Raw genomic sequence first — 15,540 nt, 5'->3', positions numbered from 1 at the left:
TGGGGCAAAACTGTTATATGAATAATTGTTGAGAAGGAAGTAGTTGCTTCTTAGTTCCTCTTCAGAAGGATTATTTTCAGCTCATATCGGTTCCCATAAAAGATTCGAGTCATGCAAAAAAAGTGTCTTTTGATTCCAGGGAAAAGCCAGAAAAGACTAATCTAGTTGATTACGTTGGAAGAGAGATTGTTCGTATTTCTGTGATCAGGTCAGCTCTACAGTATACAGTACTAGCACTGGATTCCGATATCCCTCTGCCAGCTAAAGTAAGCAATCATGAGCAAACTTTATATAGATTTACTAATAATATGTAATGTGGCATATTGGACGGTTCCTGATGATCATGTCACAATTCCCAAATTCGTCTTTAAAAGCTCCAGTTGGAGCCAAGAAACTGTTATATCATGTTTTGAATGGCAGTGGGGATCAGCCTCGTATATGTTTGGCCACTACCTCATCTCAAATTTTAACTCCTGGCATTAATGTAGGTACTGCTAAAAAGACTTCCTTACCTAGTGCAGGAACAAAGGGAAGTAAACAAACAGCAGAACATCACTGAATGGAGGATTGACTAACAAAATCCACTATATAACACTGTTTTTTAATCTATAGGTCGATCAAGCATGAGTCTTGAAGTATACAGCATAATAAATACTGGGTAGTTTCCTTGGAATAATATAATTTTGTATATAAAAACACACTTTGTAAGTTCATTTAGACTCAAGTGTTCTTGCCAGAAATTGTTTAGGTGAAATACCATGAAGTGCTAATCTTTTTAACACAACAAAATTAAAAATTCTAGTATCCTTTAATGATGAAAAAACCTTTCTTACTTAAAAAAAAAAATAGCTTTGATTCTACATGCGTTGGTATTAAAAAAAATAGAGAAGAAAATACAAGAGAAATGTTCCTTACAGTTTCAATAATAACGATGACACCACCACAGATACAGAACTCAAAGCCATTGCAGCTGATCCCATCCATGGCTGCAATGAAAAATTATAATATAAACAAGCCCAGCAATCATGCTGTGGAAAATCTTGCTCTACTTTCTGGATGTCAAATAAAAACCTTAAATTATCATAAATGAAATATTCATGAAATTCACACAAATGCTGAATTTAAAAATGATATCAATATGTCATCAAAATTACTTCCATGAAACTTTTCATATTGACAAGTTACATTGCAAAACAAATCAGAGGTATATAGTCATTCATGGCATTAATTTATAATCTACTTACGGTACTTATATTTCAGGAAAATTAATAAAATTCAACTTACAATCAACACAAAACCTAGAGGTCTGAAAACACCAGCGGCTACAGGAATCCCCACTATATTATATACAGAAGCAAATACAAAGTTATAATGAATTCTTCTGACAGTCTTCTTGGAGAGGTCAAGGCAAGCCACAACATCAATGAGATCATTCTAAAAAAGAAGAAAAAGGTTAAAATTATAGAAAATGTGACTTGTCCTAGTATGTAAGACAACACAAAAATTAAATTATAATAAGACTTCTTATTTCTATACTATGAATGCACCTAAACCTCCTACAGTTATCAGGAGTTTTCCATTTCTTGTAATAATCAATATTTCCTATTGTTTAGTTTATCTTATTTTCAAATTCTATATCATTCAATTTCCATTTCTAAAATTAGTTTATAGTTTTGTTTGTGGTATTTTATTCAAAGAAAGCAAAAGTATTGTATTATTTAACACCACTGAGGAAATTCTAGTCCTCTGCCAAATCTGCCAAGTTACCATATACAGTACGTCTTTAAATTCTAAATAAATATAAGAGTAATCAAGGAAATGTATGGTATACTTTTTACAACATCTCTTGAAATAAAACCAATATAGAAACTAAGCTGATTAAAAAAACATATACCATACCCTTATTAGAACTACATCTGCAGCTTCAACAGCAACATCAGTTCCCGAGGAAATAGCAATGCCAACATCTGCTTGAGCTAAGGCTGGGGAATCATTAACTCCATCGCCAACCATTGCCACTTTCATGCCCAATTCTTGAAGTTGTTTAACTTTTTTAACCTACAAAAATATGAGAAAATTTGTTAAGCTACTTCTTACATGTTACATAAAAATAGTATGAAAAATATATGTAGTAGATACAAATCACCATGAAAAAATGTCACCTAAGTATGAAGATACGACTAAACTATTACTAACTTTATGTGATGGAAGGACTTCTGCAAAAACTCTTGTGATGCCAACTTGTTTAGCAATAGCAGCAGCTGTTTTCTGATTATCACCTGTTAACAAAATAACATCTAAGCCCCTCTTTTTGAGAGAATAGACTGCTAAGGCTGCCTCTGGCTTTACAGTGTCTGCTACTGCCATCATTCCTATTAACTTGCCTGAAAACAAAAAGATAATAATAAACAGAAAAATATTGAACACCTATATTTAGCCTCAAGTAAGCAAATTGCATATAATACGGAAAAACATTCAATGCTGTAAGCTTACACATTTCCTCTTAATTTGTACTTATAATAGTAAATTAATGAGTAACAAACTTTAATTAATATTATTTTCATTACACTTCACATATAGGTACTAAATTACAATTGGAAATGAAAAGCCACATACCATTGATAGCTGCTAAGACAGCAGTACGTCCCAATTCTTCTTGCTCTCTCATTTGATCATCAACATTTTTTGGTACAAAAACCTTGTTCTGGTTCATCCAATCTCTGTTACCGATAAACACCTGAGATAAAAAAAATACAAAAGATCATCATCATAAAGACTAGCATAAATAAAGTTTGAACTTCAGTAAGTGTAATATGGTCCTAAAGACTTTTCTAGAAAGGGGAACAGAACTGATTGTAGAAATCAGTGGAAACAGTTTTTATTAATAAAGTTTACTATTTCAATACTTACCTATGGTTCAGCAGGCTTCCTCTTCAAGCCAGATTCATATTGACATTTATCCTTAAAAAATCAAATAAAATGTTCATCCTCCCTCACTCTAATTGTCTTACCCCCTATGATAATATGATATGATTTATCAATTGTGGTGTTCTATGGCAACCAAATGAGGTGTGGGCATGTTTCAGTATACAAAGACTACCCAAATAATTAATCCTCTTGCCATGACTAATCAGTGGGGAGGTGGCAAGGGATGTCCATTAGGTGAACATCAGGCGAATAATGAAATTGTAAATTTTATTAATCAAATTAATTTTATCTCAATGAAGCTCACCTGGCTGATGAATCCCGCACTTTAAAGGAGGTGGGTATATCAGGAAGTGAGATTAAACAGACAAATGATTAAACCATTAAGTGCACCAACCAACCCGATAAAGCTCACCTCAAATTCCTTATCTTATTGATTTTCAACCAAAAGAAAGGGACCCCTTCTCATCCTTTTGCAATGCAAAACTAAGCATATAATAGCCATGATGGTAGACAAAACCATACAAACTCTTAAAAGACCATAATCAATACCAAATTACCGTATGTGCACATCCACAATAGCTATTTAATTTAGAACATCACCTGCAGCTACCATAGGAACTAACACTCAGCAATCTTCCTTTAAATGATGCTAGGAAAAATTTGATTTGGTGTGCACTGGGCTGCTGCCCAAATCCTCTCCAAAGAAAGATTCCTACAAAAATTAATCAAAGTGGCAGCAATCCATACAATATTATGAAACCTAACCTTAGAGTCCTTCATCCAACCTGAATCCAATTCAATATATAATTGCTAACAAAAGCATGGGGAGACATCTTAATGCATAGTAATAAGCATACAATCTGGAGAGCATATGAACTAAATCAGCATGACTGAGAAACTGAAGGGACATAGAATACCTGGCATGGCAGTTATGGGATTCTTACCACTTAATGCTAAAAGGTTCCATTCCATTCCATAACTAAGGGCATGTGTTTATTAACATACATATACCAAGGCACTTCCCCCAATTTTGGGGGTAGCCGACATCAAACAAATGAAACAAAAAAAGGGGACCTTTCCTCTCTACGTTCCTCCCAGCCTGACAAGGGACTCAACCGAGTTCCGCTGGTACTGCTAGGGTGCAACAGCCCACCCTTCCCCGAGGGAGCTGGGAACCCCCTCTCCTGTATTATAATTCTGTGAGACATCAAAGAGGTGTTTATTGAAGGGAAAGAAATGGGAAAATCTTTTAAATTCTTAAATTTTACAGGTAAAAGTTGATTAAACTGAACTTCTGGAGAAAAAGCAACATGAACACCAGGGGAAGTTCGTAGAAATAATGCAAAACATTATCAGGTAAAGAAAACTGGTTCAATATATTAAATAATAATGCAACAAATCCTGCACCAAACTAAGATTTGGATCCATCTGTATAAAAGGTATTATTTGGATTTTAGATCAAATGTTCTATTGTATACTGTTGATGGTGTTTATGGGTATATGCCCAACTTTTCAATATAAAGCATGAGTACATACAGATACATACTTTAGACACTATCCCATGTAGGGGGAAATCCTAGTTGTATAAGGAGAGTTAAATTTAAATTGAAGTGACTTTCAATTCTCTTAGCTGTCACTGGGAATTGTGGCACATGATTGGATTTACTTTTTAGAAATGGGATTGAAAAGTTCTTCCGATGGCAAGAAATTTTCTTGAATTGTAAACAGTTGTATTTCATTCTAGCCAAGAAACACATATTGTACTGCAGCAAGTTTTTGAATGAATGCAATATAAAAAAATTGAGAGTTGTTTGTTAGAAGAAAGGAGCAATAACTACCTGTATGTAATGCCCTGTTTACCATTAAGGAAATAGTAAGGGTGATAAGGTTAAAAAATACAAAAACTATACATCTACATAGAGAAGGAAAAAACCTAAAGAATAGAAAAAATAGAAAATATTTACCTTGTAGGGTTCCTTGCATTCTTCACCCTCCGCAGTATTTGCAATAAAGGCATTTATGTTCTCCATCCTGGGCACACTTGGCGCATCTGTGTAATCCACCAAAACATCCCCTATCACGAACATATTTTCTCGCTTTTGCCTCGATTCCCCAGAAAACTCTGTTAGCCTGTAAAAATGACAAAATCAATAGTTAAAAATAGACAAAATAACAAGCATAATGAAAAAAAACAGCAATATTCTCTTTAGTAGTTAATTAGTGAAAATCTTTTGAAGCACTGTGATGTCTAGCAAATATACAAAATAACATTCCATCACATCAGATAAGAGAATGTATTCCACTGAGTTATTGCAAGCTACTTTACACCCATGGTTTCCCTGTATGGGTTATCATTTACAAATACACCTATACTAATTTTTTTTTGATGAGGCGCATTTGCAGCGACTCATAGCGGTGCCCTTTTAGCTCGGAAAGTTTCCTGCTATCTGATTGGTTAGAATAATCTTGTCCAACCAATCAGCGATCAGGAAACGTTTCCAAGCTAAAAGGGCACTGCTGCGAGTCGGTGCAAATCTACCTCACTAAAAAGAATTGACTATAGTATGGCAATGTTTAGATTGTACTTCAGGTTCTTAGTAGCTTCTGCCTTTTACTTTTTATTATTTGCCTTTTAACTCTTCAAACTTGGATGTCCAAGATCTTTAGTTTTGCCTTGCTTCTATTTTCATGTCATTTAAGAATCAATCCTTTGGTTGATCTTAAAATTTGACTTCGTGACTCTGTAAAAAAAAAATTATGAGAGCACAGTAATAGTATATAATAAGGGTATTTTGGGAAGTTACTGATTAGGATTTGGATACTTTAAAAAAGATAAGCAAAATCCAAAATTAACAGTAAATTTTGCAAAAAGAGGATACTAACTAGTTTAAACGTCATTAACCGGCTCTGTAGTATTTACCAGTATCAGTAAGATAAAAAATCACCAAAAATGATACAGAATACAATACAGTAATTCCATGCTTAAAAAGACACTTTAATCTAAACATCAGTAACTTTTCTTCCTCTTTGAACACGTAAGAAAGCTGTTGCTTATCTTATTTTCTCAGTAGTCACAGGAATATACTGTACCAGAAAGGAAAATAAAAACATAGTAAATTAAACAAACTGAATGAAATGGAGATTGAATAAGGTAATTTGCGGAAAATGAAGATTTCTTTTCAAAAGTATATAACTCATCCTCAGATGCACAATTAAAAAGAGCTAAAGCTTCACAAGACAGATGCATCTGACTATACAAGTGCAGTAATACCAGGTAAATGCAATTTCCTTTCTTTCATTCGTGAGGGACTGAGGAGTTTGAGGCAATTTTGTGGCATACCAGAGCCAATACAATTAAGGAGTTTGTTTAGTGTATCCGACAATACATTCCCTACCTTGAGTGTCTGCTGCTGCAGGAATGCACAGGTGCTGTACAAAACTTACCCATATTCATTGATGTAATTAATAGTGAGATTTTTTGCATTTAGTAACAGCTCTGATGATTTTGCAGCTTCTAGGAGGCTCTCTATCCCTGAAACCGTACACTGAAGCCCAAAACCAGAAACCGCTTTGAAATCCTCACACTGACCACTGAGGTTACCGAGGGCTTGGCGGCAGAATTTAGAGATGGCTGAGGGTAAAACATACATATTAATGTTAAAAATCACTGGTAATAGTCCAAAGTCAAACTATAGCAGTCAATTGTTTATAAACTTCAAAGTGTCAGTAAGTGCATAAATTATCAAATACTGTAACTGCGATACAGTTAAACCTTATATAACTTCCAAGACCCAAAAGCTTAAATACAAATTTTAATGCTATTCCTTGATCAATTACTGTAAACAGTTATTTTACTTTGTCTCAGAGCCATCAAATTTCTTCTACAGGGAGGGTTCCGATATATGAAGCTGTTGATAAAACATTATCAAATGAAAATTTCCTCTAACAAATCAAATGCACCATGTCAAGGCTGTAACTAAAAGTATGATTGAGAAATAGCGATGACAGTAGGTGGAAGGAAACATTACTTATATTATCACTCAATTAGCCAGTGACTTTTCTGTAGGAACCAAAGGATTTTATATAAAGCATGTCAAAAATGTATTAATTTCTTTAATTGAAGCTTTACACAAAAATGTAATAGCATATGAATTCCAGGAAGTTTAATTGAAATAATAGCATGTAGTGCACAAATCAGAATTACCTAAAATACTGATCATCGCTATCCATCCTTAGATACTGTAATACTATCTTAAATGAAATGACAATTAAAAATGTGATCACACCGAATAACAAACAAACGAGAAAATTCAACACTGACCGCTTGCAATTGGATGCTCACTGTTGTTTTCAGCTCTGCCAACAATAGCGAGAAACTGAGCCATGCTACATACTGTTTCATTTACAAAAAGGCTCATCTTTGCTAAAGTTGGAGTACCATGAGTAATTGTACCAGTCTTATCAAAGACAACAGCTTTGACCTGATTAATATAAATACATAGAAAAACATTACAATAAATCCATCACAATAATAATTAAGCTTTAATACTAATAGAATCAAGATTGAATTCATTTTGACTCTTTATGGCAATCTACTTCCTGCATTAAGACCAATAGTGATGTATATGAAATGCATGTAAATTTCAAATTTAATTTGTTATCCAATTAAGCTTTTGTCCATAACTAGACATGAATCAGTAATATCATACCTTGTGGGCATTTTCAAGAGGTTCTGCACCCTTGATAAGGATACCATTTGTAGCTCCAACTCCTGTACCTACCATGACTGCAGTGGGGGTAGCTAAACCTAAGGCACATGGACAGGCAATTGCTAAAACAGTTATAGCACATCGGAAGGCAAACTCGAGCACAATTTCCAAATGGGAAAATCCTTCTTGTACCTGTGAAAGCATTTTGATTACCTAAATTTATCTAAATAAAATTTCTGGGCAAAAGACACATTTTGAAGTAAATCATTAGAATGAAGTCTTTGTAATCTTAATTCTTTCTATAAATGTACTGATAGAAACTAGATAGTCTGAATCAGTTGAAACTTCCAATTAGTCCAGATTATTGAGATCTTAATCAGTTGAAACTTCCAATTAGTCCACATTAGTGAGACCACTTTATATAACAGTATCAGTCTCTTCAACTTAAGACTACATTGTAACAGAGCATTTCATGTCATCGTTAGAATTTTATGTAACAGAATAAAAATAGAAATAATAGTATTTACAATTACAAAAGAGCCTAATGAAAGCTTCCTTGTATTTGTTGTTATGTAAATTGGAATGTTGTCCTGTATTGGCTGTTATGTAAATTGGAATGCTGTCTTGTATTTGCTGTTACGTAAATTGGAATGCTGTCCTGTATTTGCTGTAACAGAGCTATGAACAAGATTGTTCTAGTTTTTTTCTGTCTACGCTATAAAAAAAGTTTTTTTTGACTCAGTTATATACAAAAGCAGTGAAGGATAGAAACACATTCATATACTTTTTACATAAGATTGTATCTATGTTACCCAATCTTCGCGAATGTTAAGGGGAAATTTTACCTATGAATGTATTGTTTTGACAATAATAAAAACAATCCTTTATAAATAGAAAAAACCACTGATTATAAATTGCTTTGTTTGCCATGAAATAGTGTCCAGTTGCATCATAAAAAGTCAAAACACATGAACCTAGCTCAAACGGTTGATAATGATCTGTTTTAAGAGTTTGTGCCTCATTTCACTAAGCTTCTACTGGTGATTAAAAAAATAAAGAGATGAGAAGCTGGAGAATTCCTTTAAATTAATGGGTTGCATATTGAAAAAATCTTGTACTGTATAATCAAATAATTGTTTTTCCAAAAAAGAAACATTAATAATCATAAGTTGCCTGAATAGCCATTGAGGATGTGCAGTCAAGACCCATGTTCCTCAAGAAAGAAAGGACCTCTTATTGAATGAGGCCTCAATAAGGGTTTGATAGGGAAAGGTCGGTGAGGCATTAATGTTCTAAGACCCAGAAGTAAAACAATAGTAGGCATTTGTTGAAGGGTTATAGGCCTCTACCCTACTGACAACGGTATGATCCATGTCACTTTGGGTTCCTCATTTTCCCTCCTATAAATCCCTACCCATCCTAAATCACAACTTGACCAGCTGTTAATGGAGGCCACAAGGAGGTCCCAAATAAAATTGGACATAGGTTGATTGATGCCTCCCCACTCCTGGCCTTGGAATAGCTGATATTTCATTGTTATTAGAAGGCTTATGAATGTAGATGTTGCATAGTTAAGTTCTTCCTCTAAGAGCCTTCGTGGGTTCCTGATCCAAACCAACAAAGCATTCTCGGAGGCTGGTCTTTTCCTCTGCTCTGTACTCCAGAAGAGCCAGGAAGGTAGTGGCCAAGATAACTTAAGGATATGATGGGGAAAAGAAACGAATATTCCTTTGCTGCTGGCAGGGCTGGGATAGCAAACCAAAGAGTTGTAATACTGAAAGGAATAGCTTTCTTGTTCCTGTACAGGATGTCCTTAGCAAAGAGCAGGCCTATCAATGTTCAAACTTTCATGTAGATGACAACTTATATCAAGATGTGAAGATAACTCACCTTATATAAAGGCAATGGTAATAAACACACCTATTTACTGATAAGGTCCTTAAGAGAAGCACCACAGGTGTATATAAGGGTTCCTTGCAAGTTGGAGGAAGGGAGGCCTCAATTCAAAGAAATGAGATCTCTATTGTTCACAATGTCTTGGCCCTTGGCCACCAAGATATGGGCAAGGGTTAACCTGTAGCCCCTGGTAGCCATGAGGGATGCATATCATGCTATTGTGCTGAATAGAGGGAATGCACACCTCGAAACAATGAGTCTAGTTGAGCAGGGATGTTATTTTTTACTTTTTATGATGCGCCTGGACACTATTTCATGGAGGATCAGGCAAGTTACAAATAATGGGCCTTATTAAACAAACCAAATCTATTCCATGAAAAAAAAAAAAAACTACACATAATACAGTACTGTGCAAACAATTAATTTTTATACATAAATATTTCAAAATTATCAAGAAATTCTATAAACAGAAAATTATAATTTCCATATTTTTGTCAATTTTTTAATACATTTTAGTTAACAACGGTACTTATGAGGAAAAATACTTGATGGCAGAGTTATTTTTCAGTACAGTAATGAAAAAAAGGGAATTTCACAAAAAAAAAAAAAAATCAAAATATTGAACATAATTTAAAGGATGATGAGAGTACATTTAAGAAACTATACTGTACCTTTAATTCATGTTCTGGTTCTACAAGAGTCATGTCCACAAAACCAATTATTATCCAACAGATGAGAGTAAGAGTTGAAACTATCACAACCATTGGGACAAAATAACCAGCTATTTTGTCTGCAAGCTGTTGAATTGGAGCTTTGGATGTTTGTGCTTCTTCTACCAATTTGACGATCTGAAATATAGTAGCAATTATAACACTGCAAAATACTTCTGTTAAGGATACAATTTACAGTAGTTTCCATATACTGTACAGTATAATGCACTAGCCTATATATTACCGCTCTTGTGTAATAAACCTAAATTGTTTGCAGATATTTAATATTTTTCATTATTCTAAAATTGCTTTAAAAATAAGCTTTTCTTTTAACAGGAAGGTTCAACAAAATTGAAAGACTGTTATTGTCATCCCTTCCCAGCATATGACAATCACAGTGAAGTATGTCGTAAACATTCCTTGGCAAGATCTATGGAGACTGGTATTTACCATGATACAGTCGTCCTTTTGGAGTAAACACCATCAGTGGCAATACAGTATACTATCATTATCAGTAGGTAGTTTAACCAAACAAGGAAATAAAATAAATTGACTAATATTAAAGTTTAAATCAAGGATTTAAAATTATTTTTAGACTAAAGTTGCTTATTTCTATATTTTCCTACGAATACTGTAGAAAAGACTACACTATTTACTGAAAGTGCCAACTTGACGACCTCAAAGAAATAAGTAATTTTCATCCAACACTTAGCTACCGATTCCTTAATAAACTCATAGATCTGATAACTAATTGCTCAAAATTGTGATTTCAAATTTCTTGTAGTGAGCAATACTCATTAAAGGAAGACTCCTCCTACCTACAACACTGTTCTCGGGTAATATCTTACCATTGTAAAGCAAAAGTTAAACAAGAAGGTAATACTCAAAGTAGACAAGTGCAAAGCTAGAGTAGACTATTGTATTAGCATGCTTAGTCCTGTTAATATTTTTATGGCATGCATTATAGTTCTCAAGTTCAGTCATTCATAATGTAAATAACACTTTAATACTTTGTCCAATGTTAAGGAATGTTCAATTTAACACCGGTAGTTAAGCCAAAGAAATTTGAAAATCACTTTAATTTGTCAAATTAAAAAAAAGAAGCACATTAGTTTTAGCTGAAAAAAATTATTAAACTTAAAATACAGGACTTGTAAAAATTTGCAATAATGTTCTCAATAAAAGTAACAAACCTGGGACAAAGTTGTATCCTGACCAATGTGGGTAGCCTTGACCATAAGAAGTCCATTTTGGTTGATTGAGCCACCTATTACCTGTGCGCCAGGTTTCTTAGCTACAGGCATCGATTCCCCGGTGATGAGGGACTCATCCGCCATGCTATCGCCTGACATCACACGACCATCTACCGGTATTTTTTCACCCGGCCTTACCTGTTTTGAAACATTTTATAAATATCATTGCACAGCAAAGCCCTACAAAAGATACCTTCAAAACTAGCTATGAAACAAGAAGAAATTGCGTAATGATGCTAGTGAGAGCTGACGTGAAAAAGTGTATAAGACAAGTGTACATTAGAGAGAATATAGCAGTAGGAATGTATGTGATTTTTTCTAAGAATATGTAAGGAATTGTCAAGATAAGTAACGCAATAGTAAAAGAAATTAGGCCCAAGAACTAGGCAAGTATCTGACAGGATATTTGTTAACTATGTATGGGATGATAAAGAATGTAAGTGATGTTGGATTATGGAATTGTGGAAAGTAGAATAATTGAACAGATAAAACATGAAAGTAAGTGTTACGTAGAGGAGTAGAAAAGTGTTTGACGAGGCCCAAATGAATGTGGGTAAATTTGTATCTATGTATGTATGTTGTTTAGAAACATTAGCATGGAAGAAATAAGGGGATGAATGGTTATACATGAGAATAAGGAATTGATGATGAAGTTTATAGGTACTATACTTGAGAATGTACATAAGTTTGTTCATTTGAAACAGAGGGAAAAAATGAGGTGGATAAAAGAAATTGACATGGGACAATATTTTAAGAAATATTTTAAGATTATAAATTGAATATGTGTATGAAAGAAAGTAAAACTGTGAGTGCAAGAACTGGAATGGATGAAAGTGTGCCAGAATATGGGAGTTTTAGCAAAGCCATTTTGAGAGGGCCAAGGCGGATAGCTGATAGTTTAGTAGATAGGAACTTTAGTGCCAGTAATATAAGAATACATGTAAGGGCAAATGGATGGTTTAAACACGGAAATAAGTTTTAGAAATATAATAGTGCTAGTGCTCAGCAAGGTTGGTCAAATAGTTTTAACTGTCAAAATGTTATAGGTGAGGGAAAATAAAGAAGAATAAGTGAGATGAGCATTATGTGCATGTTTTGGGTGTAGCGAGAAAGGGCATCGTATTAGTGAGTGAAAGAAAGAGAAAGTGGTTAAGTGATATTGGTGTAGCATGACCGGGAGCAAGGGGATGTCAGAGTAATCGTACAAATGTGATTTGTGGCAATTGTCGTAAGGATGGGCATTATGCGAGAATGTGCAAAGACCAACATTCCAAGTGTACTGAATGCAGTGTAGAAGGGGATGTAGCAAGGGTATGTAAGGTAAGATCAAGTAAGCGAGGATGCTCGGGAAACTGATTGGTAAGAGAGTTCAGCTGGGTGAATGCTCCTGTGTTTGTTTGTGCAATGATAATGTGATGCATGTACACGACCAGTTGTTGCATGAAAATGTGATGGGGGAAAGAGCATAGATTGCACGAGTGAAAATTGTGTGATGGGAATCGAATTGGTTGGTTTTATTGATACTGGGTTTTGTCTTAACCTAATGAAAAATATAGGAATGTGTATGAAAATTTATGGAATGCATGTCAATTTAAGAGACGTAAAGTTGAGTATGCCTGTGCAAGCAAATTTGTGAGAAACTGTAATGATTGAGGAGCTGATGAAGAAAGATAAAGATTTTTAAGTGGTAGAAAAAACGAATGAGAAATATTGCATGGGTATAAATTTCTGAAAAATGTAGTAGGATTGTACATCCCAGAGTGAATAAGATAGAGGTGAGAATGAATGATAATATTTGTGAGAAGTTCATTTGAATAAAAATAGCAAATGACCTTAAGAGAAGATTCATCTAATTGATAAAGGAATCAAACCTGATCTTAACAATCCCTGACTCGGCATTTTCATCTCAGAAACAAAAACATTTCTTGCTTATTAAATTTCTATTAATGTCATCTTTCCTCTGGGCCACCAATAATTTTTTTATCATAATGTTTATGTGAACAAGTGGAACATACTACAAATAGGCAGCTATAAAGGATATAGGGTGTTAGTCTTCTCAAAAGACCTCTGATGGTAAATTTTAGCACAATGCAAATTTAATAAGCAAAAAATATTTTATATGAACTGGTATAGTAAAAAAAAATAAGTACTGCAGAGGTTACTCAAGCCTTTGACATAGAAGTAATGAAGTTTGACATATTCAAAGGGAGCTACTTGGTGAGGTTTCCAAAGGGGAGAGATTTAGGGGTTACTCAAGCCTTTGACATAGAAGTAATGAAGATTGACATATTCAAAGGGAGCTGCTTGGTGAGATTTCCAGAGGGGAGAGATTTAGTGGTAGAGACCAAATATTTGATCCTTTATTTTAAGGCAGAGAAGCTCGCACTTCGTAGATAATAGTAATGCGATTCCCATGTAAGATTCATGGAAATAAACAAAAGATTACAGAAATACTGGAAGTAAATCTTAAGTAAAATTAACACATGTAACATTAGCAGCCAGCATAAAGGATAATTCAAATGTTTTACAAGAAAATTGACAAACCTTTAAAACATCTCCTCGTTGAATAAGCTGGACATCAATCACTTTTTCAGTTAGGGTCTGAGTAGCTTCATCCAATTTCACAAGGGTAGCCTCTGTAGCTTGTAGGGACATTAGTTTGGCTAAAGCCTCTGATGTCTTACCCTTTAGAATGGAAGAATATGGATAAAAGTGATGACTTTTAATACCAAGAAATTTTATCAGACTCTATGTTGCACTATATTATATCAAATTATATATCTCATCATGGCTATGGTACAAAAAAAGAAACCTTCAATGAAGTAAAATTAACATTAATGTAAATTCTTGCAAATTAGACAAAATATCATGTGGCAGGATTAAAATGGCTCAAATACTTAATATTGGAGATGTAACTGACTTTCATTCATTAACTGCAAATTTGCCAGCGACACACAATGTCTGCATTACTCATAAATAGTCTGTAAAGCAGTACTTTACATTAGGTAGTATTAATATTATCCTGACTAGAATAGTGAAAAATTATGGCATAATGGTGAAAAAAAGGAGCAAACAATGTCTTCTCTGCTAAGTTGCATAGACAAAGGGGCAAGAAAAACATTATCATATGTGGGCACCTGTAACTTTTGACTGGTATAACTTGGTGAAAGTATAATTTTGTTACATTCTGTTCACAGAAGTAAAGCAATTTGTGATGAATGACATTTCAATTAACATGCTTTATTTGATTTTTTCCCTAATTTCTTTTTATATAATACAACACTCCCCATTGCCCAGTAACATAAAATTTTTTATATAAAAGTGCAGACTCATAAACTATAAAATACCTGAAGAGATGATATCCCTGTGTAAAGGGGAAACCAAAAATGCCTTGCAGTAACAAGGCACTGCATTAGTGACACAAACATTTCCTATTTTACCCCCAAGCTATTTGGAACTTTCCAACCCTTAACCCCCAGGCATTTGTTTTTTCAAGCACATTTTGCAATATATTTTTTTCAAATTGCTCTAACTGCCTTAATTTTCATCATAGAGAGGTCAGGTTGGTCTCATTATTTTGAAAAATGCCTGAAGTTTCTCATAAAATTATCAAAAATATGCAAAACAATATAAATAGCATTTTTTTGCAAGGACGTACCGGTACGTCCATGGGGGTAAAGGGATGAGTCTTGTGAGACATACCAGTACGTCCATTGGGGGTAAAAGGGTTAAAAGGGTGAATGAAAATGCCACGATACTCTGTGATTAAATTATCTAAAAAGAAATCTTCTCACCTTTGCAATGTGCTCCAACCAACGCCCTAGTGACACAAACACCAGAAGCATAGGCGGTGTATCAAAGAATGTCATAGGGCTGGCAGTCTGTTGTAGTACCATAGCAGCTATCACTACACCCAAAGAATATATATAAGATATTGTAGTTGCTAACATAATCAATACATCCATATTTGCTGTTCTATGCTGTAGTGCCTTGAAGGCTTGTACATAGAAGTGCCTTCCCCCAATAAACTGAAAAGGGCAAAAT

General features: G+C 34.2%; 1 protein-coding gene across 8 annotated transcripts in view; it reads right to left on the bottom strand.

Annotated features, from left to right (window-relative positions):
- The window catches only part of ATP7 (copper-transporting ATPase 1), a 91,234-nt gene that overhangs the window by 13,953 nt on the left and 61,741 nt on the right, over positions 1-15,540 (bottom strand). For all 8 annotated transcript variants that reach the window (XM_068379273.1, XM_068379274.1, XM_068379271.1 and 5 more), the window contains 13 exons: positions 15,291-15,524; positions 14,041-14,181; positions 11,437-11,634; positions 10,205-10,381; positions 7,638-7,829; positions 7,250-7,409; positions 6,373-6,559; positions 4,893-5,058; positions 2,617-2,737; positions 2,197-2,384; positions 1,900-2,058; positions 1,285-1,434; positions 916-986 (listed from right to left, as the gene is read on the bottom strand). In XM_068379273.1, the coding sequence (XP_068235374.1) occupies positions 916-986; positions 1,285-1,434; positions 1,900-2,058; positions 2,197-2,384; positions 2,617-2,737; positions 4,893-5,058; positions 6,373-6,559; positions 7,250-7,409; positions 7,638-7,829; positions 10,205-10,381; positions 11,437-11,634; positions 14,041-14,181; positions 15,291-15,524 (2,144 nt within the window). The remainder of the gene's footprint in view (positions 1-915; positions 987-1,284; positions 1,435-1,899; positions 2,059-2,196; positions 2,385-2,616; positions 2,738-4,892; positions 5,059-6,372; positions 6,560-7,249; positions 7,410-7,637; positions 7,830-10,204; positions 10,382-11,436; positions 11,635-14,040; positions 14,182-15,290; positions 15,525-15,540) is intronic.

The sequence above is a fragment of the Palaemon carinicauda genome, chromosome 8 (assembly GCF_036898095.1).
Source record: "Palaemon carinicauda isolate YSFRI2023 chromosome 8, ASM3689809v2, whole genome shotgun sequence".
NCBI lineage: Eukaryota > Metazoa > Arthropoda > Malacostraca > Decapoda > Palaemonidae > Palaemon > Palaemon carinicauda.
Note: the sequence above shows the minus strand (reverse complement) of the source record. Positions and strands in the feature narration are given on the sequence as shown.